The 26,811-nt window shown below is 69.0% G+C and overlaps 11 protein-coding genes and 2 non-coding genes across 13 annotated transcripts; 4 read left to right on the forward strand and 9 right to left on the reverse strand.

Annotated features, from left to right (window-relative positions):
* Window positions 1-220: 220 nt before the first annotated feature.
* On the reverse strand, window positions 221-955 carry V1510DRAFT_401794 (uncharacterized protein; the record flags this gene model as incomplete). The annotated part of the gene is made up of 1 exon (XM_066932053.1): window positions 221-955. The coding sequence occupies one exon, from the start codon at window positions 953-955 to the stop codon at window positions 221-223; it is 735 nt and encodes a 244-aa protein (XP_066790244.1).
* On the forward strand, window positions 841-2,264 carry V1510DRAFT_413002 (ClpP/crotonase-like domain-containing protein). Its single transcript, XM_066933175.1, has one exon. It carries the CDS (start codon window positions 1,109-1,111, stop codon window positions 1,931-1,933), a length of 825 nt encoding a protein of 274 aa, XP_066790245.1. The 5' UTR covers window positions 841-1,108; the 3' UTR covers window positions 1,934-2,264.
* On the reverse strand, window positions 2,101-4,592 carry V1510DRAFT_442303 (chloride channel; the record flags this gene model as incomplete). The annotated part of the gene is made up of 3 exons (XM_066935647.1): window positions 2,101-4,412; window positions 4,444-4,530; window positions 4,589-4,592. The coding sequence occupies 3 exons, from the start codon at window positions 4,590-4,592 to the stop codon at window positions 2,269-2,271; spliced, it is 2,235 nt and encodes a 744-aa protein (XP_066790246.1). The 3' UTR covers window positions 2,101-2,268.
* Window positions 4,593-4,849: 257 nt separating this feature from the next.
* On the reverse strand, window positions 4,850-6,687 carry V1510DRAFT_374921 (stress-activated map kinase interacting protein 1-domain-containing protein). The gene is made up of 2 exons (XM_066931536.1): window positions 6,520-6,687; window positions 4,850-6,466 (listed from the first exon to the last, which is right to left on the reverse strand). Exons 1-2 carry the CDS (start codon window positions 6,540-6,542, stop codon window positions 4,972-4,974), a joined length of 1,518 nt encoding a protein of 505 aa, XP_066790247.1. The 5' UTR covers window positions 6,543-6,687; the 3' UTR covers window positions 4,850-4,971.
* A 112-nt stretch (window positions 6,688-6,799) lies between these two features.
* V1510DRAFT_t60 lies at window positions 6,800-6,897 on the forward strand. Its single transcript has one exon. It is a non-coding gene; the product is annotated as a tRNA-Ser (tRNA).
* Window positions 6,898-9,033: 2,136 nt separating this feature from the next.
* On the reverse strand, window positions 9,034-10,148 carry V1510DRAFT_310132 (uncharacterized protein). The gene is made up of 2 exons (XM_066930732.1): window positions 9,819-10,148; window positions 9,034-9,787 (listed from the first exon to the last, which is right to left on the reverse strand). Exons 1-2 carry the CDS (start codon window positions 9,839-9,841, stop codon window positions 9,124-9,126), a joined length of 687 nt encoding a protein of 228 aa, XP_066790248.1. The 5' UTR covers window positions 9,842-10,148; the 3' UTR covers window positions 9,034-9,123.
* A 142-nt stretch (window positions 10,149-10,290) lies between these two features.
* V1510DRAFT_413013 (YL1 nuclear protein-domain-containing protein) lies at window positions 10,291-12,621 on the reverse strand. The gene has a single exon (XM_066933176.1). The coding sequence runs from the start codon at window positions 12,286-12,288 to the stop codon at window positions 10,537-10,539; it is 1,752 nt and encodes a 583-aa protein (XP_066790249.1). The 5' UTR covers window positions 12,289-12,621; the 3' UTR covers window positions 10,291-10,536.
* A 639-nt stretch (window positions 12,622-13,260) lies between these two features.
* Window positions 13,261-16,990, forward strand: V1510DRAFT_428941 (uncharacterized protein; the record flags this gene model as incomplete). Its single annotated transcript, XM_066935294.1, has 1 exon — window positions 13,261-16,990. The coding sequence occupies one exon, from the start codon at window positions 13,261-13,263 to the stop codon at window positions 16,516-16,518; it is 3,258 nt and encodes a 1,085-aa protein (XP_066790250.1). The 3' UTR covers window positions 16,519-16,990.
* Window positions 16,991-17,693: 703 nt separating this feature from the next.
* V1510DRAFT_428942 (uncharacterized protein) lies at window positions 17,694-18,665 on the forward strand (the record flags this gene model as incomplete). Its single annotated transcript, XM_066935295.1, has 2 exons — window positions 17,694-17,808; window positions 17,863-18,665. 2 exons carry the CDS (start codon window positions 17,694-17,696, stop codon window positions 18,642-18,644), a joined length of 897 nt encoding a protein of 298 aa, XP_066790251.1. The 3' UTR covers window positions 18,645-18,665.
* Window positions 18,666-20,025: 1,360 nt separating this feature from the next.
* Window positions 20,026-21,704, reverse strand: V1510DRAFT_391155 (thiolase-like protein). Its single transcript, XM_066931771.1, has 6 exons — window positions 21,630-21,704; window positions 21,426-21,598; window positions 21,285-21,392; window positions 21,182-21,253; window positions 21,064-21,150; window positions 20,026-21,032 (listed from the first exon to the last, which is right to left on the reverse strand). Exons 1-6 carry the CDS (start codon window positions 21,685-21,687, stop codon window positions 20,211-20,213), a joined length of 1,320 nt encoding a protein of 439 aa, XP_066790252.1. The 5' UTR covers window positions 21,688-21,704; the 3' UTR covers window positions 20,026-20,210.
* Window positions 21,705-21,759: 55 nt separating this feature from the next.
* Window positions 21,760-24,854, reverse strand: V1510DRAFT_391157 (uncharacterized protein). Its single transcript, XM_066931772.1, has 5 exons — window positions 23,716-24,854; window positions 23,487-23,640; window positions 22,914-23,372; window positions 22,486-22,844; window positions 21,760-22,296 (listed from the first exon to the last, which is right to left on the reverse strand). Exons 1-5 carry the CDS (start codon window positions 24,366-24,368, stop codon window positions 21,870-21,872), a joined length of 2,052 nt encoding a protein of 683 aa, XP_066790253.1. The 5' UTR covers window positions 24,369-24,854; the 3' UTR covers window positions 21,760-21,869.
* Window positions 24,855-25,751: 897 nt separating this feature from the next.
* Window positions 25,752-25,847, reverse strand: V1510DRAFT_t70. Its single transcript has one exon. It is a non-coding gene; the product is annotated as a tRNA-Ser (tRNA).
* Window positions 25,848-26,270: 423 nt separating this feature from the next.
* V1510DRAFT_413029 (60S ribosomal protein eL43) lies at window positions 26,271-26,734 on the reverse strand. The gene is made up of 2 exons (XM_066933177.1): window positions 26,709-26,734; window positions 26,271-26,650 (listed from the first exon to the last, which is right to left on the reverse strand). Coding segments are annotated over exons 1-2 (279 nt in total). The 5' UTR covers window positions 26,711-26,734; the 3' UTR covers window positions 26,271-26,373.
* Between the last annotated feature and the right edge of the window lie 77 nt (window positions 26,735-26,811).

The raw sequence follows: 26,811 nt of genomic DNA on the forward strand, positions 1-26,811 counted from the left end.
TGCAGGCGCCTGCGTCTATATAAGGCCAGGCAGGTCGCCGCTCACGCGGGACCGCCGGCCGCGCTCCTACTGGCCGTGAGATAGCACTATCGGCGACGGGTATAGCCTGCGCGGTGGGACCCGCGATAGGCGACCCGGGTAACTTCCCCACATCCCGCTAGGCCGCGCGGGTGCGCGGCGCTGGGTGGCTGCGTGGCTGGTGAGCCGCACCGCGCGCGGCTCAGTGCACGGCCACGTCATCTCGCCGGAAGCCCTCGACCAGGCCCGGGCTCGTCGGCGTCCCCGCCTCATCGTCGGCCACGCCGGTCACGAGCACGTTCACGCCGAGGTCTTTCTCGGGCAGCGACTCGCTCGGGATGCTCATGAGCGAGTCAAACACAAACGAGCGCTCGCTCTCGCGGTCGCGCAGGTCGTCCAGCTCGGTGCCGTCGTCGGTCAGCGGCCGCCGCCGCCGTAGCTCGCTGTCGTCGTAGGGAGAGACCTCGACTGGCGCGGCCGACGCCAGGAACGCCGTGTCGAACGGCAGCGAGACCACGACGCCGTCGGATGTGATCAGCGCGCCGTCCAGGCTGTCGTCCGAGTCGTACGCGTCCGAGCAGTAGCCCGAATCGGTCGGCTCGGGCGCGCTCGACGGGCCAGCCACGGCCGCCGCGGCCTGTGCCGCGGCCTGTGCCTCGGCCTCGGCCGCCGCCCGGCCCCGCGCCTCGGCCTCGAGCTCGCACTCGGCCCGCCAGTCCAGCACAGCCTCGCGCGTCTCGCGGACCAGCCGCTCGAGCTCAGCCATCCGCTGTGCGCTCGGCTGCGGCGCCGCCGCCTGGCGCCGGATCCAGTCCCAGGCCACGGCGCCCAGGATCACGGCTGCACAGGCCAGTTGGGCAATCATCAGTCGGTTGAGCCAGACCGTGCCCCGCTCCAGCGTGAGCAGTCGCTCGACGTAAACTGTTTCGGATTCCATCGTGTGCTGGCCGGTAGGGCTGCGCCCGGCCTTAAAGCCCGCCGGGGCTTGTCTTTGTCTCGGTCCGTCGGCCGTATCCCAAACCGCCGCACGTGGCTCTTTCTACCCCGGACTTTCTTTCGCCGCCGACAAAGCCCAAGCCACCATCACACCATGGTCGACCTGCGCAGCCTGGCCAAGTTTACCCAGTTCGCCGTGACCGAGCCGGTCGCGGGCGTTGTGCACGTCGAGATCAACCGGCCGCGCGCGCTCAACAGCTTCTCGACGACAACCTGGACACAGTACGGCGACCTGCTGGCGGCTCTGGACGCCGCTGAGCCGCCTGTCCGGGCCATCGTGCTCTCCGGCGCCGGGCCGCACTTTACCGCTGGCCTGAACCTGAAGGAGGCCGTCGGCGAGTTCGAGGCGCTGCCGTCCCGAGCCGCACAGCGTGCGGCTCAGCTCTACGCCTCCACCCGCGCCTTCCAGGCAGCCATCTCGACCGCCGCGCGCATCCGCCCGCCGGTGATTGCCGTCGCCCACGGCGTGTGCTACGGTCTGGCCATCGACATCATGGTAGCGTGCGCCGTGCGGATCGCTGCCGCCGACGCACGCCTGTCCATCAAGGAGATTCAGGTCGGCTTCGCGGCCGACATCGGCACCCTGCAGCGCATTGGTCGGCTGACAGGCAACCAGTCGGCCGTGGCAGAGCTCGCGCTGACGGGCCGTGACTTTGGCGCCACCGAGGCCGCCGATCTAGGGCTCGTTTCGGCCGTCCACGACACCAAAGAGGCGGCTGTGACGGCCGCCCTCGAGCTCGCCACAGCCATCGCAAAGGCCAGTCCGCCGGCTATCTACGGCACCAAGCGCGCGCTCGTCGAGATGACCGAGGAAGCCGTCCCGGTCGACACCGGGCTGGACCGGATCGCGAAGTACAACTCGCGGGCGATCGACGCCAGCGTGGTCGATGGTCTGCGCAAGCGCGCCAGCCGCCTGTAGTCAGCCGCACGCCTAGCGGCACAAGCCGCGCCAGCCGCACGTACCGATAGCCTAAAAGAATTTACGAACACAGCGCGCCACGGAGGATCACAAGTGGCGGTGCAGCAAGCCTGTGGCGGTGACACCGGCGAGGATGCGCCATGCGGGTTGCATATAGCCGCATATTACCGCGAGCCGCAGGGCGCACGTTCGACAAAGTCACCCCAGAGGCTCATCGTGGCGGTGCACCGAGCCTCCGGCGGCGACTTCGTCGAGGGCAGCTGCCCCGGGCGGGATATAGCCGCACGTAGGCGCATGCAGCCGCATATAGCCGCATATAGCCGCAAACAGTCTATTCAGTATTTGCTGACAATGCCGTGGGTCAGCTCGCGGCAGATGTCCTTGCGGGTGACAATGCCGTCAAGCTCGCCGCGCCGGGTGAGCAGGACCGCACGCAGGCCCATGGTTCGGAAAAGGTCGACGACGAGCGCAAAGCTAGCGCGGTGCGAGACGGCCATCGCGGTACGGTCGACCCACATGCGCATGTCGACGGCCTCGGTCGGCGTGGACGCGTAGGGCGAGTCCGGGTCGGTGGCGTCGCTGAGGAGGCCAGCAAAGACGCAGGGGGCGTGTCCCAAGTGGCCGTGGGCGTGGGCGAGCCGCAGTGCCGGCTCCAGCTGGGAACGGGCGACGTAGCCCACGAGCGTGCGGTCGGTGGGCGCGCGCACGACCGGGAAGCCGTGGACGTCGGTGGTGCGCAGGAGCGCGGCGACGTCGTCGAGCGACATGCCATGGCCGGGCAGCGTGAGCGTGTCGCGGTCGCGCAGCAGCGGCAGCTGGCCGATGGCCATGTCGGGCATGTCGCCGTCGCGCACGTCCGGCAGGCTGGGGTACTCGCGGAAGTGGATCCAGGCCTCGTAGATGCCGCCGCGGTGGCCGTCCAGGAACTGGGCCGTCCACGTCGCGACCATGACCGCGACCATGATCGGCAGCACGTACGTGAGCGCGCCCGTGAGCTCAAACATGATGACCACAACCGAGACCGTCAGCCGGGTGACGCCGCCGAGCGCGGCGGCCGCGCCGACGACCGCGTAGATCCCGGCCGTCACGCACGGCCGGTCGGGGTGGCACGCGCCCGCAAACAGAAACAGGTCGGGCCGGGCCGCCTGCAGCGCCTCCATGGCCAGGCCCACAACGCGGCCGAACGCGGCGCCAATGGCCATGGTCGGCATGAGCGCGCCCGCAGGCACGTTTGTGCCGAACGTGTACGCCAGCAGCACGACGCCGGTCAGGCAGATGTAGGCCAGCGTCGCCAGCGCGCTGCCGCGGCTGCCGCACAGCTCGTCCAGGCTGCCGGTCTCGCACTCGCGCAGCATGTGGAACACCTGGACGTTGTTGCCGAGCCGCGCGAGCGGGCTCGGGAAGTTGAGCAGCGCCGTCAGCAGCGCCACGCCGACGACCTCGGCCAGCGGGTGCTCAAACAGCAGCCGGTTGCGCGTGCGCAGCCGGGCAAACGCCATGTTGAGCCGGATCACGGCCGCGCCGAAGACGCCGCCCAGGACGCCCACGAGCGCGAACGGCACGAGCTCGAACTTGTGCCATGGCCGGCCGTGCAGCAGCTGGAACATGGCCAGCGTGCCCGTGCGGAACGGGTTCACGATCTGCATGGCCACCGAGCCGACCATGCAGCACGCCAGACTCTGCCACAGCGACTTGTCGGGGAAGTGCGCCGACATCTGCTCGAGCGAGAAGAGCACGCCGGCGACGGGCGCGCCAAACGCGACCGTGATGCCGGCGGCGGCCGCGGCCGAGAGCACCTCGCGCTTGCGCGCCTCGTTCGCCAGCGGCGACCGTGGCAGCCGGCCGACGACGGCCATGGCCATGGCGCCGCAGCAGCACGCGACGTGCACCAGCGGGCCCTCCTTGCCGACCCAGAGCCCGGACGCCGCCGACAGGCACAGCGCCAGCGCCTTGACCAGCAGTGTCCACGGTCCGAGCACGTCGGCCATGACGAACCCGGCCAGGACGGTCTTCATCTCGGGAATGCCGCTCTGCGCCGCGTACGGCGCGTACTCGAGCACCAGGAACGCCGACAGCGCCGCGAAGGCCACCGCCAGCGCAATGTACACCGCGTAGCCGCCCACAAAGCCGGCCGCGGTTGCTGCGGCGCCCGTCCACGGCCGCCATTCGGTGCATTGCTCGCCGGCGGCCGTGCCGAGGCAGCAAAACTCGCGCGACAGGTAGAATCCGGTCGCGCAATGGCCGATCTTGAGGTCGTCCATCCAGTTGGTCACGACGTCGATCACGGACGCCATCACGCCGGCCATCAGACCGGTTGCGACGAGCACGGTCCAGACCTGGGCCGAGTCCAAGACGTTGACGAGCCGCGGTCGCGCGGCGGCGACCGCGCCGGCAAGGCCGCCGGCCGGCCCGCCGGCGAGGGCAGTCGCTTTGACCTGCTGGGCGCGCTCGCGGTCCTTGATATGTTCCTCTGTCCAGTCTGGTGTCAGCCTGGCCGGTGGGCGACTTACCGATGGCGACGAGATTCTCGCCGGTGCGGCGGCCGCTGCCCTCGGTGTTGAGCTGGCTGCGTCGCTTAACCCACAGCCGGTCGAGGCCTGCGGCGGCACGCGCAGCCCGCGCGAGTAGTGAGCTTATCATGCCGAGAGGCCCGACTCATGCAATGTGCCGTGCTTGCTGGCACGGCGTTGGGTGGTCGAGGGCTGCTTGATAGAGCTTGGGAGCGCGCCGCACGAGCCGCACGGCTGCAACAAAGAGTGTGGCGGTGGTGGCGGTGGTCGCAGTGGCTGCGTGCTGCGCCGGCAGCGGCCGGCACGGCGGCATGCGCGGCTATATGCACGGGATGCGCGGCTGTATGCACGGCGGCGTGCTGCGGCTCGTGCGGCTCGCGCGGCGGCTATATGCCTGGCTGGCTGTGCGGCTACTTGCGGCTACTTGCGGCTACATGCCGCCGTGTAGGCCCGGCACCTGTCGGCCTCGCAAACTCCATTTCCACTAATAATACACTGGCCTGGCCGCTCCCGCGGCGGCATGCAGAATCACTCGCGCACGAGTGCAAACTCGTCAAACGAAAACGCAGAGATGATGCGCTTGCGGTCGAGCGCCGGAAAGTCCAGGTCCGGCTCGCCGTCCTCTTCGATGATGCGCAGCGCCCACTGCGACGCGTCGCAGTGCGCCTCGGCTAGCTCTGGCTGCACCTTGTCTTCCCAGTACCGGTAGAGCGCGTAGCCGATCGTGTCGGCCACGGTCGCACTGTACTTGACCACGACCACAAACGGCAGCCGCGGCGTTGCGGACGACGGGCAGTAGATCTTGAGTGTCAGCGGCCGCAGGTCGCCGTCGCCTGACGCCGACGCGAACCGCTCGAACGGGTTCTTGGCCTTGGACATGCTCTGCTTTATGAGCTCTGTCAGGTTCGACACCTTGGGCACGGGCTCCACGCGGCCGACGTGCTTGTGGGTCGACAGCTGCGACAGCTCGGCCGCCAGCTGCAGCGTTGAGTCGGCCGCCGCTGTCGTGGACCCGTTGGCCGAGCCATGGGCCGCGCCGCTGGCCGTCCCGGCCGCCTCGCCGTCCTCCTCCGCCGGCACCGCCGCGCCCAGCGCGCCCAGCACGCCCTCCGCCGCGGCGTCCGCCCCGTCGTTGGTCGATTCGATCGACATCATGTTCCACGCCGCCGGGAACCGTTTCTCAAACGACAGGTCGCGTTTGTACGACGCCGACCGCAAAAACGTCATCCCGTGGCGGCTGTCGGCCTTGCCGGCCATGCCCAGGTCCTCCAGCGCGGTGCCGTCCCAGTCGGTGTTCTTGTGGCGGTGTTTTCGTCGGTGGCGGCGGCCGCCTGCGTTCGCCGTCTGGATGTATGTGGACACCACCTGGTCCGGGTCCGGAATCAGGTCCTTGGCTCGTGCCGGCATCTTGCTGAACTTGATTTTGCGCGCTGCGCGCTGCAGATCCTCAATGCCTAGCTCGTCGTTCTCGCCGGCTCCGCCAAAGCTGTCAGTCGCGACCATCGCCGTCGCGCCCGGCGCCGACCCGGTCGCGTCCGACTCAGTCTCCGAGCCCGACCCGCTCTCGCTTTCGCTCCCCGACCCGCTCTCGGACGCGGTCTCGTCCAGGGCCAGGCCGTCGTCGTCGTCAAAGTCCGAGTCCGACGACGAGCTCGCGTCCGTCGGCACCGGTCGCCGCAGCCCCAGCCGCCGGCGCGTCTTGGGCTTCTCCGGCCGTACCGGCGACGTTGTCGCCGCCGCGCGCCGCTCGCGCACCCGCGCGCTCGGCCGCGACCGCAGCCGCGACAGCGCCCGGTCCTCGTCTTCGGTCGGGACGTGGCCCCGATACGGCCCGCTGGATGTGTGTTCGGACTCGACAAACGACGGGATCGGGGGCGAGAACTCGTACCGCGGCTCCCACGGGCACACGTAGCCCGGTACCGACACGCTGTCGGCCAGCTCCTTCGGAATGTGGATCACCCGCTCCGCCACTCCATCCTGCGTCTTGGACAGGTACCCGTGCCGGAGATTGTAGATCACAAACCTGTTCGGTCAGCGTTGCCGCCGGGTCCGCCGCGTCCGGCCTGCCGCACTCACTTGGGATCCTGCAACAGCGACATCTCGCTCGACCGGCCGTCTGCTCTGTTACTTGCGCGTCCGGTCCTGCCGCATGCTCTGTGTGCCTCTGGCGGCCGGCACTCGACTAGATATCTGCCACGGGCTGTCGGCCTCGAGCTCGTCGGTAGTCAAGAGAAAGAACTCCCGGGCCTAGCACCGAACGGGCATACATGCGGCATGCGCGCTGGGCGCGGCATAAAGAACGTTACCCGGTCTATGTCAACCCAATTGTCCATGCCTCGCCTTACTTTTATCGAAAGACACTATGGCCGAGTGGTTAAGGCGACAGACTCGAATGGTTAAACCTACGATATCTGTTCTCGTTTCGAGGCGCAGGTTCAAATCCTGCTGGTGTCGATATTTTTTTTCAACATCTATTTTTGTCTACGGACCCCAAGCGTCCGGTGGGGTGCTGCAGCATAGCCCGGCCTAGACTGCGGCCGGGACGGTGCCGAACAGGTCGAGATGGCTTTGACGGCACTGTGATGTTCGGACGCGTCTCGGCCGGCTGCCTCGAGCAGATCTGTATCGTAGTTGGGTCGCCAACGACCAGCACGCACGGTTGTGTCTACGCACGCGACAACAGCAGCCACAGAGGCTATCAGTCGATGACAACCGCCGTAGCGCTGCCTGCGCTCGCCGCCGTGTCTCGCCGTTCGGTACAGTGAGTACATCGCTGGCCCGCGAAGTCGTGCAACCGGCCGGCGTCTACTGACGTATGCCTCACGCCTCAGCACACTTGGCACACGTCTGCCCGCGCCTCCTACTGTCTCACTGTGCTTATGATACGTGGTCTGGGTTGAGGCTAGGTCGTTGTGTTATTTCTATCGCTTATCCATCAAAATCCACCACTTCGTCTTCGTGTACTGTAACTGCCACACAGTATTGCATAGGATCGGTGGTAACGACCTATCGAGACTTTATCAGTCTACGCAGTCTGCTGGCAGTCGGGTTTCAAGCGCCACTACGCGCTCCGCTCCAGTGATTGCCCACGGCCACAGTTCCAGACAACCGCAACGGCGTGCTGTCCAGCTCACGCTGGCAGGCCGCGGTCGCAGCGGCGTGATTCGCAGCCACAGCCAGTGGCTGGTGGCGACTGAACTACCAGCGTCGGGATCACTGTACCGGCCACGTAGACCCAAGCCATAGCGTGCAAGAGTCGGGCCTTGGAGGGCCACTACGGCCCTCACGGCCACTAAGCCAGCCACTAAACTCTAGCACCCCGCGTAGAGTCTGGCACGACGGACTGCTGGGTCCTGCCTGGAGCGCGCCGCACTGCCCGGCAGAGATCCATCCGGCAGCGCGCACCCAAGGGCAAGACCGTGCCGCCGACCGCGCCGTCGGGCGAGCGCCTGCCGACCGCCGGCTGAGCCGCAAAAGCAGTCACGACCGGTTTGGCTCTCAGCGAGTCCAGGACGCGCCCCTGGCGGCTGGCGCCCACCGAGCGCGTCGACGCGTGCTGAGATATGCAGCGTGACAGGGGCCGCGAGGAGCTGATTGGTCGCGGCGCGCAAAACCCTAAGATCAGCGACCTAACCCTAGCTTCTGCCGGTCTATAAAAGAAGGCCCTCCTCCCTAGTTTCGAGCTTCATACTTACCTGAAAGCGATATCGGAGCTCATAAATTCTCGATGTCTGACTGCGGGCTTCGCATTGCACAGCGCGATTTACCTGTGGTTGCCAACTATCTTCGGGTAGTCTGGGCTTTGTAATTTTTGATTCCGCCCCTCTGGGGCTCTTTTTCTTTGAGCTTGCTACTGGCGGGTGACTTGAAAAAGATTTGTAGGATTATGAGGTTTAATATCCTTTCGATTGATGGCGTTGATCGTTGTTGAATTGTCTCAGCTGTTGCATGGTTTGTGTAGGTGCAGGAGATGTGGTGTAATATGGCGGCGGTCTTGCTGTCAGCGCAACGGGTCCTTACGTCGGAGGAAGCGGTAGTCTCGGGAGGTGCGGCCGGCGCAGGGCCGGCATGGTCTAGGCGCGAGACACGGTCCGGCACCTCTTCCGTGTAGCCAACAAAGCAGGTGGCGACCTAGTCGGCGCGGAAATATGACGAGCGGATGGCGTACGGCGCAGCGACCGCGCTTTTCCGGCAGGTACGCGCAGCGTGCACAAAACTGCGTAGAGCCCACTTTTTGCAGCCGCAGGCAAAATTCAGCCTGTGGCCAGCAGTAAAGTCGGGGGGGCGACCCCGCAATGGCGGCGTCAAACACTGCCCGGGCTGGCCGGCAACGCCGCCAGACGAGGCGGGTCGCTGGCGGAGTTCTACGGGCGCCCCGCAGCGCTCAGGCCGTCCGGCGGAGGCACGGAAGTGGCTAGGACGGGCGAGGCAGCAGCGGCACAGGTGGCACCCGCAGACGAGCTGCAGGCTACACTATGCGCAAAGTGGCGTGCGGGGGTAGTACCCGTGCGAACGTTGGGAGATACAATGGTACCCGAGCCGCGACCCGCCTCCGCGGCGTGGTCAACGGCCGGCATGTGTTGGCCAGGATGCAAGGGCCGCAGAGCGGCGCCGGTGTCTTAGATAAATGTGCAGGATAATGCGGCTGCAGAGCAGCATGAGCAGCTATGTACGGCGGAGCTAGGCGGCGCGCTCGGGGCTGCCAAAGTGGAACAGCTTCTTGAGCTGGCCGGACTGGTCGCGCGGCGAGCTCGCGCGCTCCAGCGGGGATTTGCTGTAGGACAGCGGGACGTCGTAGAGGGTGGAGGGGCCGCGGGGCGAGCGCGGCTGAGTCTCGCGCGGTGGGTCGTAGGTGACGAGGTCGATGGAGCGCGGCGAGGAGTAAAACGAGTGCGGGTTCACGCGGGCGGAGGACGACAGCTGGCGGAGCGAGGCGTGCGACGCGGACGACGCCAGCGGCGTCAGCGACATGGACTGCGGGCGCTGGCGGGGCACGACGGGCGACGAGGCCGCGCGCGGGAGCTGCGGGGGCACCAGCGACGGCGGGGACGCGGTGGAGGCCGCGGACGAGGGCGAGAAGCGCGAGGGCGAGAGCGAGTGCGGTTGGAACCCGTAGACGGTGTACGCGCCTGGCGCGAGGATGCCGTGCGGGTCTTCGCCCAGGTAGACGTCGTCGGCCTCGTCCGGGTCGTAGACGCCGAGGTCGTACCGCGGCGCCGGCGGCGACGACGACGCGGCGGCCGCGGCCGCGGACGCGCGCAGGCTCTTGAGGTCGCGCTTCTTGCACCGCTCGGAGCAGTACAGGCTGTCGTTGGCCATCGGCAGCTGCTTGTCGCAGAACGAGCTGGCGTCAGCGCGCCTCGCGGGCGACTTACCAGTACGGCAGGAGAAACGCCATGGTCGTCGCGGTCGGCGTCGGTGCGTCGGTGCAGAGGAGAGGACTGTGCTTGGGCTGGTAGGTGCGCTGCTAGACGACCGACACGCTCGATCGGGAATGACTCACGGTCGGGCTCGGCTTCTGGGTGCCCGAGGCGCGCAGCCCTGCCGGCCTATATACGAGTGCCAACGGGCCGTGCAGCGCGCCATGCCCCGTGCGCGCGGCAGGTGCTCGCGCCTGCGATTAGCGGGCCGATCGGCCCCGCCTTGCCCGACCCGGCCCGGTTTAACGTTCGGGCGTCCGCGCGAGCCAGCCCGGCGTGCTAGGCAGGGCCTAACGAGCCGGCCGCACCCGACCCGCCGCGCAGCGTGCGGCGGCGCCACCGCCGCACGGGGTGCGGCGCGGCGGGCGCACGGACGTCGCGGCGGTGGCGGCTGCTGCGCCACACCAGCCCCGCCGCCGCGCCACATCCCGCACCGCCACCCCGATGCGCCGGCGCCCGCCCGGCGCACGTCGCCGCACGTGACTCCACGTGGCTGCCAATCTGGCTGAGCGATTCGCAACTATGTACATCTGCGGGGACGGCGTTTAGTCGGGCGCCGTGCGGAACCGCATTCCACTGCCCTAGCGGCGACTCGTGGGCTAGTGTTGACTCGTGGCGATAAGCCTCGGGTGGAGACGGAGTGTTCGCGGGAACTAGCCGCGATCGTGCAAGCCTACAGCTCCGGAAACTCGTCGATGTAGTAGAACCCGTCAGCCACGTCGGCGTTCCAGGGGTAGTTGCCCGCCAGGATCGAGCGCAGGATCCGGAACGCCTCCAGGTTGGCGTAGCGCACCCCGGTGAGGGGGTCGTAGAACCGCACGGCCTTGCCGGTGATCGGACAAAGATGGCGCTTCGGCTTGGGCGGCCGCGTGGCCGGGCCGAGGAGGATTGCGCGCTGGGCGGCGAGGTCGAGCCGCTCAGAGAAGTCTTCCAGCGAGACGTAGTTGCGGGCGACGGTCTCTGTGGGGACGGGAAGGGGGGGAGGAGACTCGTGCTTGACAGACGGGGAGGCCGGGGGCGCGGGCTCGGCGGGGGAAGACGCGTGGGCGACAGGCGCTTCGACGGCAGACGCGTCGACGGCAGGCTGCGCAGACGCGTCGACGGGCTCCGAGGGCGCGTCGACCATCTCGGTGTCTGTGTCCGCTGCAGGCGTCGCGGAACGCGCCGCAGGCCCGGCTTCGGCCTCTGGCTGAGGCTCAGGCTCTGTCTGGGCTGCCTCTGCAGGCTCTGGCTCCACCGCCTCGGGCTCTCGATCCGACTCGGTGCCTGCCCGCTCCGATCGCGCCGTCTGCTCGGCCTGTTCGGCCTGCTCAGCCTGCTCCGTCTGCTCCGTCTGCTCCGTCTGCTCCGTTTGCTCCACCCGCTCCGCAGGCTCGCCGTCGGCCGCCTCGCCCGCTTCGGCCCGCTCCCGCGCTGCCGCCTCCGCCGCCTCCCGGGCCAGCCGGTCCTTCTTTTTCTCCCGCGGTTTGCGCTTCTTGGGCACGTCCTCGAACATCTCCGGCTCGGACTCATGCTTGACCACAATCGGCTCGTCCGCCAGAGTGCTCCGGAACCGTAAGAACGGCCCTAGCATGACCTGGCGTCGCGCCAGCATCGCCGCCCGCTGCGTCTGTTTGCGTTCCAGCTCCTGTGCAAAGAACTCGTTCAGCGACAGGGTGTTCTTCTGCTCGATCTCGGCCGCGCGCTCGATCCGCTCGGCCTGGGTCAGCCGTCGGGCCGGCGCTGCGGTGCGGATCACGCGCGCCGGCGCCGCCGACGCTGCCGACAGGCGCTCCGACAGGAGCTGCTTGCTCTGGACAGTGTGCGAGCGCGCGCTCGACCGGACCGGGCCCTCGGCAAGTGACTTGCGCTTGACCACAGCCGGCTTCGACTTGGGCGCCTTGGGCGCCTGCCGTGGCCGATTGAAAGCGGCCTCTTGGGCGGCCGTGGCGCGCTTGCGCGCGGCCTGTCGCTGCAGTTTCTGCTGGCGCAGGAGCTCGCGCTCGCCGGCGTCGTCATCGTCGGACGACGGCGCGTCGTCGTCTGATGACGACATGACGTCGTCCGGCGCGTCCGGGTCGTCGCGCTTGCGTTTGGACGACTTGGCCCTGGCTGGCGCTTTCTCGGCCGGCTCGTCGGAGTCGTCGGCGCCCTCACCGCCGGACTCGTCGGCTTCGGCCTCGCCGGCTTCGGCCTCGCCAGCCTCGACGGTCTCGTCCGCCGCCTCGTCGTCGTCCTCCTCCTCCTCCTCCTCAGACTCGGACTGGAAGTCGTCATCCTCTTCGACTTCGGCGAAAATGTCGTCTTCGTCGTCCAGCGCGTCCTCCTGGTCGAGCAGACTCCGTAGTCTGTTACCGGCCGTCGCTCGCCGCTCGCGGCCGGTCACCAGCAGCTCGACCGGCGGCGGCGACGGCGACGCCGACGGCGACGTCGAGCCCTCGGACATCTGCGGTCAGTCTGGATCACGTAGGAGCGGCGGGGCGGCCGCCGCGGCGCACGGCGACGTCGTAGTCCACAGACGCCCGCAAAGCCGCCGAGCGCTCTTTCTGGCTGCCCGGGTCCCTGTGCCAGCGCCAAGCGGGCTCTCGGCTGGCCAGGGCATTGGATCAACGGCGCCAGCGGCAAGAGCCATCCATCATCGCCAGCATCCAGCCGGCGTCCGGCCAGCCATCGTCGGCCCGCCCGCAGCGTCCGTGTCGCAGCCACGTCCCGTCTGCCCCGGCAGCCGCCGTCCGCGCTCGCGTCGCGCAGCGTACCTTCTCGGTCCTCGGTGTCGCGGTGCAAAGCTATCAAACAGCGCGTCGCGCACCACTAATCTATTTTTAACGATCCGCTGTGTCCCGATGCGGCAGCCGGCAGTGGTTCGCGTCCACTAATCCGGCACGCCCACCGGCCGCAGTCGGCCCAAGCGGCTTACGTGGTCCGCTAGCACAGCCGCACGTGTCCACTGCGCCCAGTAGCGCGGGCGCACCAGGCCACTGGCGCCGGCCCGCAGTCCACTGAAAATCCTCTGCAGTCCACTGCAGTCCACTGGCCAGCGCCTAATTTTCGCATTTTCTCTCGTCTTCCTACTTCCCCCCTTTTTTCTTCCACAAGGACGGCCGCAGACCGCATACACCCCGGCAGGATCAGCAAACACCCGCGCACTCTGACATCCGCGGCCGCTCGTGGATCGCACTCTGCCAAACGTGGACAGCCGCAGCCGGACACTCGAGATTCCCGCCGGATTGCAGCAGGGCCCGCGCCGTTCGCGCGATAAGGCTCACCATCGACGGCCGTCGCAGACCGCCGTCGCCTCTAGTCAGGGTCTCAGGCCCCCCGCAGGGCGCGCCGTCGCAGGGCGCGCGGAGCGCTTGGTTGCGCGTGGTCAATTGGCCGCAGGGCCTGGAGGTGCCGCGCAGTGCGCGTGAATCAGGGCATGTCCGTGCCGGGTGCGTCGCCGCCCGGTGCCGACCGCGGGTCGTCGCCGGAGGGCGCGGCCGCGCCGCGGCTGGGCGCGGGCCGGCTGGCGTCGGCGTCGCCGCCGTTTGACGCGCGGTTTCTGTCGAAGCGGACGCGCGAGCTGCAGGCGTCGGACCGCCTGTGGGCGCCGCCGGACGAGTTTGAGGGCGAGCGGCAGCCGTCGCCGTTTGGCGAGCGGCTGGCGGCGCCGGGCGGGCCGACGACGCGGCGCGCGCGCGCTGGCACGCTGCCGTCGCGGCTGACGGCCAACCCGTTCCTGGCGTCGGTGCCGCTGACGCTGTCGACGTCGGCGACGGCGCCGGCGTTTGCGCTCGACGCGGCGCCGGGCGCGCCGGCGCAGCCGCCCGTGGGCTCGCGCCTGCGCTCGGGCTCGCTCAACTACTCGTCGCCGTTCGGCCCGAGCCTGTTTTCGACCAACTGGTCGCAGCGGCCGGCGCTGGCGAACTCGTTTGCGGCCTCGGGCCAGCAGATCCCGCAGTCGCCGGCGCACGCGTCGTTCTCGCCGGTGGACGAGAGCCACCACTCGGTCCAGACGCTCGACTACCTGGGCCTGGACGACTCGCACCCGCTGCCGTCGTCGGCGCCGTTCCTGGCCGAGCGGTCGCCGCCGGCCTCGGCCGGCGAGAACCGCCGGCTGTCGCTGACGGGCGCGCCGCCGGACTTTGCGTCGCTGCGCAAGGACGCCGCGCGCCTGCGCTCGTACTCGGTCAACGCGACCGAGCGGTACGAGGACCCGGCGCTCGGCCTGGACGGCCTGCTCAAGATCGACGAGCACCACGAGTACAGCGACGCGGTCACGAACCTGGGCGGCTACGCGCCGCCGGCCGCCTTCGCCGGCCTCGGCGCCGGCCGGCCGCGCTCGCACACCACGGCCACGCCGTTCGACCTCGACAGCCAGACCGCGCGGCCGTACCGGCCGCGGTCGCGGCCGTCGCCCGAGGCGCAGCCGACGACGTACTTTGGCGTCGACGACGACACGCTGCTCGCCGGCGACGACGCGGCGCTGCTCGCGCTCGTCGACGGCTACGGCTCGTTCGCCGCCACGCCCTCCAAGACGCTCTGGGTCGACAACCTGCCGGCCAGCACGACGCCGGCCGCGCTGGACCAGGTCCTTGGCCGCTTCGGCACGGTCTCGGCAGCCAAGGTCCTGCCGTCCAAGACGTTTGCGCTCGTCAACATGGCCTCGCTCGAGGCCGCCATCCAGGCGCGCACGCTGCTCAACGGCACCGACGTCTTCGGCGTCGGGCCGCTCGCCGTCGGCTACTTCACACTCGCCGGCGGCGCCGGCGGCCAAAACACCTCGGTGGGCTCGGTCGCGTCCGGCGCCGGCCACTCGGTCGACACCACCGCCGGCACCACCCCGGACGCGTCCGTCGACGCCGGCCCGCCGCCGGCCGACCTGTCGTACTCGGTCAAGGACGGCAAGCTCGACGCCAGCACCAACGTGCCCGCGCGGCCGCTCGGCGACCTGCACGACGACATCCTCAGCATTGTCGCCGACTACGGCGCCGACGCCGGCGAGCTCGAGGCCATCCGCGGCACGCTCCACAGCGCCACCGCCTTCACAGGCTTCATCGACGAGCTGCCGGTGCTGCCGGACCCGAACCCGAACCGGGTGTACGACGCGCCCAAGCTGCGCGACATCCGCAAGCGCATCGACAACGGCCACTCGACGCTGTCGGACGTCGAGGGCATCGCGCTCGACATGCTGGACGAGATCGTCGAGCTGTCGAGCGACTACCTCGGCAACACGGTCGTCCAGAAGCTCTTTGACCACTGCACTGAGCACGTCAAGACGCAGATGCTGGCCAAGATCGCGCCGTACCTGGCGCAGCTCGGCATCCACAAGAACGGCACGTGGGCCGCACAGAAGATCATCGACGTCGCGCGCACGCCCGAGCAGATGGAGATGATCGCCAACGCCCTGCGGCCGTACACGGTGCACCTGTTCCTGGACCAGTTTGGCAACTACGTGCTGCAGTGCTGCCTGCGCTTCGGCTCGCCGTACAACGACTTCATCTTCGAGACCATGCTGTCGCAGTTCTGGGACATCGCGCAGGGCCGGTTCGGCGCGCGGGCCATGCGCGCGTGCCTCGAGAGCCACTACGCCAACAAGGAGCAGCAGCGGGTGCTGGCAGCGGCCATCACGCTGCACGCGGTGCAGCTGGCGACGAACGCCAACGGCGCGCTGCTGCTGACGTGGTTCCTCGACACGTGCACGCTGCCGAACCGGCACCGCATCCTGGCGCCGCGGCTGATCCCGCACCTGGTGCCGCTGTGCACGCACAAGCTGGCGTCGCTGACGGTGCTCAAGGTGGTCAACTACCGGGCCGAGCCGGAGGCGCGCCAGGCGATCTTCGACACGCTGCTGCTGTCGCCCGACGACAGCGCGCTCGAGGAGATTCTGAGCGACAGCGCGCACGGCCCGACGGTGATCTTCAAGATCCTGACGACGCCGTTCCTGGAGGGCGACGTGCGCCGCAGCTCGCTGGCGACCGTGCGCAACGTGCTCGTGCGCATGAAGGTGTTCCCGTCGCAGGGCTACCGCCGGCTGATGGACGAGGTTGGGCTGTCGACGCGGGCAGGCACGGGCGGGCACGGCGGGCACGGGCACGGGCACGGGCACGGCGGCCACAGCGGCCACCACGGCTCGCACGGCTCGCACGGCTCGCACAAGGGGTTCCACGGCCACAACAACCGCGGCCACCACGCCGATTTTGCGTCGCCCGGCCTCGGCAACGGGTACCGCGACTTTGGCGCCGCCCCCGGCGTCATGTACTACCCGCCCGCGCTGCCCGGCCAGCCCGCGCTCGGCACAGACGGCCTCGACGGCGGCTACCTCCGCCGCGGCCAGTCGGCCGACTACATGGCGCTCCAGATGGAGCAGCTCTCGCTCGACCAGACCTACGACGGCGGCTACGACCAGGCCTTTGACCAGTCGTACGACCAGGCCTACGACCAGTCGTACGACCAGTCGTACGACCAGACCTACGACCAGTACGCTGCCCCCGGCTCGCCCAAGCTTGCCGGCCGCGCGTACCCCCCTGCCTACCCCCCCTTCGACCAGGCCTACCGTCCGCCGTACGCGGCCGCCTACCCCGCCGACCCGCAGCCGTCCGACTACCGCTCGTCGCCGCTGCCGCCTGCCGGCAGCTACCCTTACGCCAACAACATGGCCATGTACTCGCCGGTCCCGCAGAACCGGCCGGGCTAGCCACAATTCTCACGACTAACGACTGGGTCTCAAAACGTCTTTGCTTTTCATGTAAATTAGATTGCCTGGCTGGTTCGACACTGTTTTGTCTGGCCGCGGCGTGCCGCGCCGGACGGTCTGATTCTGTGTACATATTTTGGTTTTTGGTGGCTCGAACCCGCCCGGCGATGTCGGCGGCCGCGGCGCACGATGGCCGTTAGACGATAGACAGGCGCTGCCTGCCCTCTGCTGTCCCCGCCTTTTGTTTTTTGGTCTGGATTAGTTGGAATACATGCTCATTCTGGAGGCGTCACTTGCCTGCGTAGCCGCGCGGCCCATCGCCCGCGAGGACTGTTGCCCTGTGGCTGGGTCCGTGGTCGGAGAGCTCCCCGCGACGATTTGGTGGACGGTAGGCCTTACGGCTATATGCGGTTATATGCGGCTACATGAGAGCCGCCGCCCGCAGGGCGCGCCCTCGACGGAGTCGCCGCCGGAGGCTCGTGCGACCGTGCGGCTATATGCGGCTATATGTCCGGCCAGCGGAGCTCCTGCGGCTCTGCGGCTACATGAGAGCCGCCGCCCGCAGGGCACACCCTCGACGGAGTCGCCGCCGGAGGCTTGTGCGGCCATGCGGCTATATGAGCCAGCCGCCGCCCGCAGGGCGCACCCTCGACGGAGTCGCCGCCGGAGGCTCGTGCGACCGTGCGGCTATATGCGGCTATATGTCCGGCCAGCGGAGCTCCTGCAGCTGTACGGCTGACATGGATGTTCTTGCGGCTCTGCGGCTATATGAGAGCCGCCGCCCGCAGGGCACACCCTCGACGGAGTCGCCGCCGGAGGCTCGTGCGGCCGTGCGGCCATGCGGCTATATGAGCCAGCCGCCGCCCGCAGGGCGCACCCTCGACGGAGTCGCCGCCGGAGGCTCGTACGGCCTTGCGGCTACACGCGGCTACGCAGGTAGGTCACAGCCGGCAGCGCGCTGGTGACCGAGTCCGGAGCGAGTCCAAGGCAGCGCCACAGGCGTGGCGCGGTCAGTGCGCGTCGTGTTGAATCGAGGGTTTGGTCGTGGACATCTACCAAGCAAACAAGATCCCTACAAGATCCCTGGCTGCCGGCACGACGCAGCAGACGTCGCAGACAGACACGGCTTCAGACACAGCTCATAGCCACGGCTGGTCAGACACGACACCACCGAGATGACGGCCACCACTACAACGACGGCGACGACAGCCAGCAAATCGGCGCCGGACCCCGACGCCAACGCTCTTCTGCGGGCCTTCCTGGCCCATTTCCCGACCGAGGCCGGCGGCAGTGGGCAGAGGGCGGCCGCGGGCGGCGCCGGCGCCGCCACCGCCGCAGCCGCAGACGAGTCCGACGACGCGGACGTCGGCATTTCGCCGATCATCCTCCAGCGCAACCGCTTCTTTCCCACGCAATTCCTGGCACAGCTGTCGCCGCTGCTGCGGGCGCGGCTGGCCTACAACCTGCAGATGGTCAGCGGCGAGGGCTCGGCCGGCGGCGCGCAATGGGTGCAGCTGCTGTCGTGGAGCTCGGACGTGGCCGACCCCGACGAGGTGGCCGCGCGGATCTACGCCGACCTGGTGACGACCAAGACCGTGCTGGACGTGGAGCGCGAGCAGGGCCGTGTCGCCGGCGCGGACGTGCTCGGCTTCCGCCGGCTGGACGCTGAGGAGCTGCTGTACGGCGTGTCGGTGCCGCGGGCCGCGGTCGACATTTTCTGGGAATGGAACGAGCACGAGACCCGGTGGCTGGTGTTCGAGGTGCGCGAGCGCGAGACCGACGGCGCGCTCGACTGGCACGAGACCGTGGCCGCGGCCGAGGACGCGTTCGTGGCCGGCGGCGTGGCCGAGGCCGACGACGACGACTACTGGGACCAGTACGACCGCGACGACAAGCCGGCCGAGCCGGCGCCGGCGCCAGCGGCCGACGACGACGAGTACTACGCGCGATACGATGCCGTGGAGACGGCGATCGCGGACCCGGCGCCGGCGGCTGCCGCGCCGGCGCCGTCGCCGGTCGAGCAGCACATCGCCGACACCGTCCGATCGCTGCAGACGCTGGCGCTGGGCTCGGGCATTGCTGCGGCCGAGTTCCGCGCGCTCGTCGCCGGCGCTGTGCGCGACTAGAGAATAGATTGGTTACAGATACCGCACGGTGGTGCCCATGGCCGCCGTCGTCTTGAGCTTCCGCCAGGACGTGGCCAGCAGTCTCTGCAGCGCCGCCTGCGCGCCGGGCGCAAGCAGCATGGCCAGCACGGCCGCGGCGGCCGAGAGCACGGCCAGCAGCCGGCCGAGCGCGGCGGGGCTGCGGACAGACGCGCGCAAATAGCGCACGATGTAGTCGACGGTGGCCGCAGCGACCGCAGCCGGCTGCACGGACCCGGGCTGGGTCTCGGCCTCGGCCGGCGCCTCGGCCGGCGGCGGCAGCTGCGCTGCGGTCTTGCGTGCCTTGCGCGCCTTGCGCGCCTGCCGCTTGTCCGCGTCCTGCTTGCGTTCGGCCGCCTCCAGCCGGCCGATGGCCTCGAGAATCTCGGCCTTCTTGGCCGCATCGAAAAAGCGCGTCTCGCGCACAAACGCGCGCGCGCCCTCGAACGCGTGCGCGCTCGGCAGCAGGACCATCGCGTACAGCTCGGCCAGGTGCACGTACGTGCGTGCGTCGGCGGTGCCGCCGGCAGCGGTCGCCGCCGGCGCCGTCGCCAGATAGTCGCACACGCAGTCGCGGATCGTGGCGGACGTGGCGCAGTGCCGCACACACAGCAGGGCCATCGTCAGCGCCACGCGCACGTCCACGGCGGCCAGGCCGCCGTGGGCGTCGGCCGCAAACGTCCAGATCTCGCCGGCGTTGACGTAGCGGTCGATCTGCGCGAGCTCGTGCTCGGAGAACCGCGCGCGCGCCTCGTCCGGCGGCAGATTGAGGATGCCGTCCAGCAGTGCGAGGTAGAGCTTCCACACGTTGACGCGCAGTCGGCCGCTGTCGGCGTCGGTCGCGGCCAGCAGTCCTTGCTGGTCAAACACGTCGAGCGCCTCGCGGAACTGGCGGTTCAGAAAGAGCCGGGTGGCACGGCGGTGGGCGCCGGCGACGCCGCCGGCGGCCTCGTCGGTGCCGGCCGCGCCGCCGAGCGACGGCACGGACGACTGGGCGGACGAGATCGAGACGACGCTGGCCTCGATGTCGTCGGGCTCGGCCGCGTCGGACGGCATGACGACGGCGCGCGGCTTTTCAGAGACGGTGGAGTTTGCCGCCACGATGAAGTCGTTGCCGGAGCCGGGCAGGCTTGTTGCGTGCTTGCGAGCCAGGCTGAGTGCCGCGGCTGCGGGGTTGCTGGGAGGCTTGTGATACGCGCCGCACGATGTGCGGCGCTAGCGCCGCACCCCGTGCGGCTCGCACTGGCCAGTGCACCGGGCCGGACCCGGGCGTGCGGCGGCAGGCATGCAGCCGCAGGGACCATATAGCCGCGTGGCAGCCCACGGGCAGCCACCCTCGCCGGAGTCGCCGGCGGAGCTCTCCGGCAGCGGCGCAACGGCGGCGGCTCCGCAGGGTGGCGGCCGTCCAGGCAGGCGGCTATATGCGGCTATATGCCTCCGCAGGCAGCGCCGCCGGCGGCCTCGTCGGCCGTCGCAGCCGCCGCACGGCATGCGGCTCATACGCCGCGTGCGGCTGATTCTATGTACATGCGCCGCACCGCGTGCGGCTCAGACGTCGCGGGCCAGGCACAGCGTCGCGTTGGTCCCCCCAAACCCAGAGCTGTTGGCCAGCGCGTACCGCAGGTCCGCCGGCTGTGCCTGGCGCGGCACGTAGTTGCAGTCGAACTCGACCGCGTCCGACACGGCGTGCAAGTTGGCCGTCGGCGGCAGCGTCCCGTGGTGCAGCGCCAGCACCGAGAAGATGGTCTCGACGGCGCCGGCCGCGCCCAGCAGGTGGCCGGTGGCGCCCTTGGTGCTCGAGACCGCGACCGTGTCGGGCCGCGCGTGCTGCGCGCCCAGCGGCTCGCCGGCGCCCGCCAGCAGTAGCCGCCGCACGGCCGCGTTCTCGGCGGCGTCGCCGAGCACGGTCGACGTCGCGTGCGCGTTCACGTAGCCCACGTCCGCCGGCGCCACGCCGGCCTGCCGCAGCGCGGACCGCATCGACACATAGATACCGTCGCCGGCCGGCGGCGGCGCGGTGATGTGGTGCGCGTCTCCGGACAGGCCGTAGCCCTTGATTTCGCAGTAGATGCGGGCTCCGCGGCGCTGAGCGTGGCCGAGCTCCTCCAGGACCACCGCGCCCGCGCCCTCGCCCATGACGAACCCGCTGCGGTCCCGATCGAACGGCCGGGACGCCTCCGCCGGCCGGTCGTTGAACGCGGTCGAGAGCGACTTGGCCCGGCAAAAGCCCGCCAGCGCGTACGGCGAAATGCACGCCTCGGACCCGCCCGCGACCATCACGTCGGCGTCGCCAAACATGATGAACCGCGCTGCGTCGCCGATCGAGTGTGCACCGGTCGTGCACGCCGTGGTGGCCGAGTGGTTCGGGCCCTGCCGTCAGCGAGCCCCCGGCCGCACGTACCTTGAACCCGTACTTCATCGAGATGTGGCCGACAGCCATGTTCAGCAGCAGCCGCGGCACCATCAGCGGCGACACCTTGCGGTAGCCCTGGCGTCAGCGCGCCCGTGCAGCCACTTACGTCCTTCTCGAACGAGAGAATGCTGGCGTACGTGTCGTCGAGGTTGCCAATGCCCGTGCCAAAGCACGCACCCTGCGGTCAGCGCCACCGGCGGTCCACGTACCGTGGCGCGCTTCTGCTCCTCGGTCGCGGCCTCGTACTGCGCGTCGCGCAGCGCCATCTCAGTCACGGCCAGGGCGTAGTGCGCAAACCTGCCCATTTTGCGCTCGTCCTGGCATCAGTTCCGCCTCGTGAGCGCACGTACCCCCGGGCCTAGCCACTCGCGCGGGTCCCATTGGCCCTCGGCCAGCCCGCCGGGGCCGGCCGGCACGAATCCAGCCACCTTGGACGGGATCTGGTCGAATCCGGGGCTGCGGCCGACCGTCGAGACAATGCCGGATTCGCCGGCGACGAGGCGTTTCCACGACGCCTGCGCACCTGGCGTCAGCGGGCCCGACGCCGTACATACCCACGCCTAGCGGAGTCACCAGGCCGAGGCCGGTTACGACGACTCGTCGTGTGCTCATCGTGGTCGTTGAGGGGAAGTCGGGCGAGGTGCGAAGTGCGCCACTGCGGGAGGTACGCGTGGCGCGGGTGGCGCGCGCACACCCGCGGGTACCATCGCGTCTGCGCCACACATGATCCAATGCTTCATTTATTCTTACAATCCTACCCAGCAGACAAAAACGCCAATGCATACCCATTAACTCTACGGCGGCGGCGACATAGCCGGCAGCCGAGTCGGCGGGGACGCCCCTGGCGACGCCACGGGCGATCCCGCCGGCGACGCGCCCGGCGACCCCGCCGGCGACGCGCCCGGCGATCCGGCCGACCCGGCCGGCGACCCGGCCGGCGACCCTGCGCGCGTCGTCCGCCGGTCTCGAATCCGCTGTAGCTCGCGGTTGATGTGCGCCTTCACCAGCCCGGCGAGCTGCGACCGCACGGTCTCTGGCCGCTCGCGGTTCTCGGACGCGACCAGCCCGTACAGGCTGCGGCTCACACGCATGTTGATCTCCGTGTACTCGTCCTTGGACATGTTGCCCCGGTGGTACAGCGGCCTCAGCTGGCCGCGCACGAGCTCCTGGATCTCTGTCTTTTCCGACAACGAGAGCGCGTGGCGGTCGTCGCGCGGCGGGCTGGGCGAGTTGGCGGGCGACGCGTGCGCCGCGTGTGGCGCGGGCGGCGGTGCGTGTGTGGTCGGTGCGGCGGTGGTGTGAGCCGCATGGGGTGCGGCGGTGGTATGAGCCGCATGGGGGGCGGCGGTACTGTGAGCCGCATGGGGTGCGGCGGGTGACGCCGCCCGCGCCGCACCTGCGGCTGGAGACCCTGACCGCGCCACAGGCGCCCCCGGCGCCCCCGGCGACCGCGCCCGCGCCGTCGGCGACGCCGGCGACGGCGGGTAGTAAACGCCCGCCGGCGCAGCCACCGGGAAGCCCGAGACAGGCACCAGCACGGGCGAGCCCGTCGGCGAGCGCGAGAACGCCGGTGTCGGCAGCGGGATCAGCCGCGGCGACATCGGCGCCAGCGTCGGCGACGCTGATTCGTGTTTGGGCGCCAGTAGCGCATGCGACGACGACGCTGGCGGCGACGTTGCGCCGGCTGAGAGGTCGTGCAGCGTTGAACCGCCGGACGGCGGCCGCCGGATGTCCTGCAGCAGCGTTTTCATCAGCGACGGCGGCTCCGTCTCGGTCTCGGGGTCCACTGGGCGCTCCGGCACGCGCTCCGGCACGCGCTCCGGCACGCGCTCTGGCACGCGCTCCGCCGGCGCCTCCTCCGCCGGCGGCCGCTCTGGCGCCCGGGCGGCCGCTGCCGCCGACGTTTCGGGTGCGGCGGCAATGTCTGAGTCGCGTCGGCGCTGAGCCGCGCGCGGCCGCTTGAACTTGCGCACCGCCTCGGCATCGTCATCGGCCTCGCGCTTCGGCCGGTCGGCCGCAGCGTCCGAGTCGGGCGTCGCCGACGTCATCCAGCCGGGTCGTGACCGTGCCGGTGTCGCCGGGGTTGCCGGCGCCGAGTCTGCCGGCGATTCTGACCCCTGCTCTTGTATTTCGAGCGCCCGGCCGAGCATGTGCCAGGCCTCGCGCGTCTCGGCGGACTCGGCCGGCAGTGGCGGCTCCGGTGCCGGCGCAGACATGAAGTGCGCCGGCGACGTGGCCTGGTACGCCGACCGCTGGGCAATCCGCAGGCGCATAGCCCAGGTGTGTTCCTCAGCAGCCTCGCGCAGGCGATCGGCCGCGGTCGCCCGCGACGCGCGCGAGCTCCGCGGCCGGCCGCGGGCCGGCGCCGTGCCCGACGTCGTCCGGCGCCGGCGGCGCGTCCGCCGCACAACCGCATCAAAGCCGTCGTCTTCCGCGGGCATGTAGTTCTCGTCCAGGTCGCCCGCTGGCTCGTCCAGATCGCGATTGAGCCGGTCCCAGACCAGCTGCCATGCGTTGTCCCACTGCATGTGGGTCGTCGCGCGCACCAGGCGGCCCTCAAAGTTGCTGTGCATCCGGCGGGAGCCGTTGAGCGCAGACCGCAGCGACGGCGACGACGTCGCCAGCGCGGCCCGGCCCGACGACCGCTGTGTCCGCCGCTGGCGCCGCGTGTTTGCCCGGCGCATGATCTCCGGCGTCACCGCGTGGTTGTCGACGCACGACGGGCAGTACCAGGCCTCGGCCGGCACGCCGTCCATGCCCAGGCAGCTGGCGTGGTAGGGCGCGTCGCAGGAGTCGCACAGCAGCAGCTCGTCCTCGCGGCCGCCAAAATCGCACACCAGGCACGGCGTCTCGTCCTCGTGGTCGTCCTCAAAGTCGTCCGCCGACAGGATAAACGAGTCGTCAAACGCGTCGGCCACCACCGGCTGGGTTTTGTCCGCGACCGAGTACCGCGACACGACCGGGCCCTTGAGCGTGTGTGACACAGAGACCTCGTGGAAGATGCCGCGGCAGGTCGGGCACGAGTTGGCCTGGTTGATCCACAGCCGGAGGCACCGGTTGTGCAGCGTGTGGCCGCACGGCAGACACGCCACCGCGTTCGTGCCGTCGTAGTAATCGTCTTCGTCGTCGTCGGCCTCGGCCGCCGCCTCGGCCTTGTCTTCCGCCGGCGCCGGAAACAGCGGGTCGTCTGCGTCCGCCGCCGCCACCCAGCCCTCGAGCTTGTCGGGCTCGCCCGGCGAGGGCATCCGCGTCGGCAGCGGCAGCAGGCAGATGATGCATGGATACTCCTCCATCACGGACCGCGCTCACGTCCACGCCCTCGACTCGATCTGGGCCGGCTTGGCCGTGCGCGGTCCGGGCCGGTCGCAGGGACCGGCAGGCGCGCACAGGCGGCCGCTCGGCCGCGTGCGGCGCCGGAGGTGGCGGAATCGGCCGCTGTCGAGTCGACACGGCCGCCGCACGTCCAGCTCTGGTAGTCTGGACAGGTTTGAGCGCAGCCGAATGGTCGCGCTCACTGATGCGCTACTCTTGCGCTTGCTGGCGCTTGCTTGCCCTGGCCGTGCCGCCGGCGGCTGTTCGTGTCTGGGGGATGGGTAGTGAAGATGGACGTTGTCCGCTGGGCCTATTTATACTGTGGACCATTCTTGGGGTATCTACCCAGCGGCCATTACACCATGGTCACTGCCGTCACCTCCGCTGCGTGGCGCTTGCGCCGCTGCGGTAACCGCGGCTGCGTGCTTGCCGGCCATACGCAATGGCCGGGCTGGCTCGGCCTGGCCGCCCATCCGGGCGCGCGGCGACGAGACTGCGGGGCAGCTGCCGCAGCGCCCAGTGGACGGCGTAGTGGCTGGGACCCGCAGGGCCCTGCGCCGGCCGCCGCCGGCGGCCAAGGCCCCCGCGCGCGACGGTGGACCCATCCAGCGCCGCCTGCACCGGCCGCTGGCGGGCGCCGCCGGCCAGACACGCGCAAGATCGGCCTGGCCGGCCGGCCAGACGGGCAACGGCCGTGCGTTTGACGCCGTCGGCCACTGCATACAGGCGAGCGATTAGTGGACTGCACCGCCGCAGTGGTCAGGGCGCAGCCACCGTCCACTGGCCGCGACCGGCCCTGCGGCCTAGCGGGTGGCCGTGACGCCACACCGACGCTGCCGACAGCCCGAGGACCCGCGTGCTCGGCAAGGTCCAGCCTGGCACGGCAGCCGTCGGCCAGTTGGCAGCCGTAAGCCGGCACCTGTTCATGTGCGTAGCCAGCACGCCCGCTCACTCGGTGCACCGCTAGCCGACGCAGGTTTTAGTGGCGTGTTAGACCAGACCGACCACGGGGAGGCGTACGCCTGCACGGTGCCGCTACCGCTGGCCTGTCGTCCGGCTGGGCACTCTGGACGTTCTCCTGGTCTCTGCGTAGCCAGCGGTTGCGCGTCCGCCGACTTGATTACGTATCTGGTCTGAAGGGTAGACCGCGGCGGCCAGACGCACGCCAACGCGACCAGACGCGCGCCAACGCACGCCAGCGCGCGCCAACGCACAAATATGAGCACCAGACACGACGGGACAGTAACGGCGCGAGTGTGCTTGCGCTGCGCATTGCGCGACATGTGCGACTGTCTGAAGCGCGCGCACGCCCAGTGGCCAGCTCACAAGGCACGCCGAAGTGAGCCACAAAAAAAATAAAAAATCGTCACGGACAAGATTCGAACTTGCGCGGGCAGAACCCAACACCTGAACCACTAGTGTATAGCAGGGTGTCGCCTTAACCACTCGGCCACCGTAACCACTATACAAATTAGACTGCTGTTACGCGCTGTATTGGAGGGTGCAGATTGCACTAGGTGAGACCAGCCAAACCTCCAAAGCTACTGGAGAGCAACACGGAGGGTAGGGCCCGCCCACACGGTGCTGAATACAGGGAGAAGTCAAGGAATCCGCCATTAAATGGCTGGCGGAGAACTACGACCAAAAGGTCCGAAGACAGCGTAGACTCGGCAGTACGCCACCGAGCGACCATCGGCTACCCGAGCCAGGCCCTCCCTCGACTGAGCACGGAAGATCCCCGTGCTAGCCGACAGGTGACACACCAGTCAACAGCAGATCTACAGGAAGCGACAATTGTCAGGTCGCAAAAGTGTTGACAACAGCGGCCAGTAGTCGAGTCAACCGTTTGATTCTCAGTTATCGACGCAGAGACAGAAACTCGTTCAGCAAGTCGTCTGTACCTCGGTGAAGCAGAGCTATGGTCAAATGTGATGTTGATATTTATAGGTACAACTTTTGAAATAAGACACGCCCAAACATCATGGTTTAAACCTCAGCGAGCTCACGCAGACGACGGATGGTCGAGCGGACGGTAGCAGCGTTGGTGGTCGACAGGGTGTAGGCACCGCCGGCGCTGGTCTTCAGGCACGAGCGGCACTTCCAGATGCCAGTAGCCAGTCTCTTGACCGAGTCCTTGCCGCAGAACGAGCAGGTGTAACGGGAGTGCTGCTGAATCTCGAGCTTCTTCGAGACACGACGCAGCGACGAACCGTACCGCACACCGTACTTTCCAGTGATTCCGACTTTCTTCGTGCGCTTGGCCCTAGAGAACGTTAGCAGGCTGCTCCGGAAGCACTGCAGAGGCAGCTCGACCGACGTACATTGTAATAGATTGATCTGTGTGAGATGATTCTGAGGAGAGAGAAGTCCAAGAGAATCCCAAGTAGTATATTTTCGGTTGCGACGACAGTGTGCGGCGAGGTG

The sequence above is a fragment of the Dipodascopsis tothii genome (assembly GCF_038497935.1).
Source record: "Dipodascopsis tothii strain CBS 759.85 unplaced genomic scaffold V1510scaffold_7, whole genome shotgun sequence".
Lineage (NCBI taxonomy): Eukaryota > Fungi > Ascomycota > Lipomycetes > Lipomycetales > Lipomycetaceae > Neoaidaea > Neoaidaea tothii.

Excerpts from the sequence above, each read along its gene's own strand:
- V1510DRAFT_413002 (XM_066933175.1), top strand. The coding sequence starts at position 1,109 with ATGGTCGACCTGCGCAGCCTGGCCAAGTTTACCCAGTTCGCCGTGACC.
- V1510DRAFT_374921 (XM_066931536.1), bottom strand. The coding sequence starts at position 6,542 with ATGTCGCTGTTGCAGGATCCCAA. Across the intron at positions 6,467-6,519 it reads TCGCTGTTGCAGGATCCCAA|GTTTGTGATCTACAATCTCC; the intron begins GTGAGTGCGGCA and ends CTGACCGAACAG.
- V1510DRAFT_310132 (XM_066930732.1), bottom strand. The coding sequence starts at position 9,841 with ATGGCGTTTCTCCTGCCGTACTG. Across the intron at positions 9,788-9,818 it reads GCGTTTCTCCTGCCGTACTG|CTCGTTCTGCGACAAGCAGC; the intron begins GTAAGTCGCCCG and ends CGCTGACGCCAG.
- V1510DRAFT_413013 (XM_066933176.1), bottom strand. The coding sequence starts at position 12,288 with ATGTCCGAGGGCTCGACGTCGCCGTCGGCGTCGCCGTCGCCGCCGCCG.
- V1510DRAFT_391155 (XM_066931771.1), bottom strand. The coding sequence starts at position 21,687 with ATGAGCACACGACGAGTCGTCGTAACCGGCCTCGGCCTGGTGACTCCG. Across the intron at positions 21,599-21,629 it reads GGTGACTCCGCTAGGCGTGG|GTGCGCAGGCGTCGTGGAAA; the intron begins GTATGTACGGCG and ends CGCTGACGCCAG. Across the intron at positions 21,254-21,284 it reads AGGAGCAGAAGCGCGCCACG|GGTGCGTGCTTTGGCACGGG; the intron begins GTACGTGGACCG and ends CGCTGACCGCAG.
- V1510DRAFT_391157 (XM_066931772.1), bottom strand. The coding sequence starts at position 24,368 with ATGGAGGAGTATCCATGCATCATCTGCCTGCTGCCGCTGCCGACGCGG. Across the intron at positions 22,845-22,913 it reads AGGAGGCGCCGGCGGAGCGC|ACGGAGCCGCCGTCGCTGAT; the intron begins GTGCCAGAGCGC and ends CCCGAGACCGAG. Across the intron at positions 22,297-22,485 it reads GCGCCTGTGGCGCGGTCAGG|CCCGCCGCGCGACGACCGCC; the intron begins GTCTCCAGCCGC and ends CAACTCGCCCAG.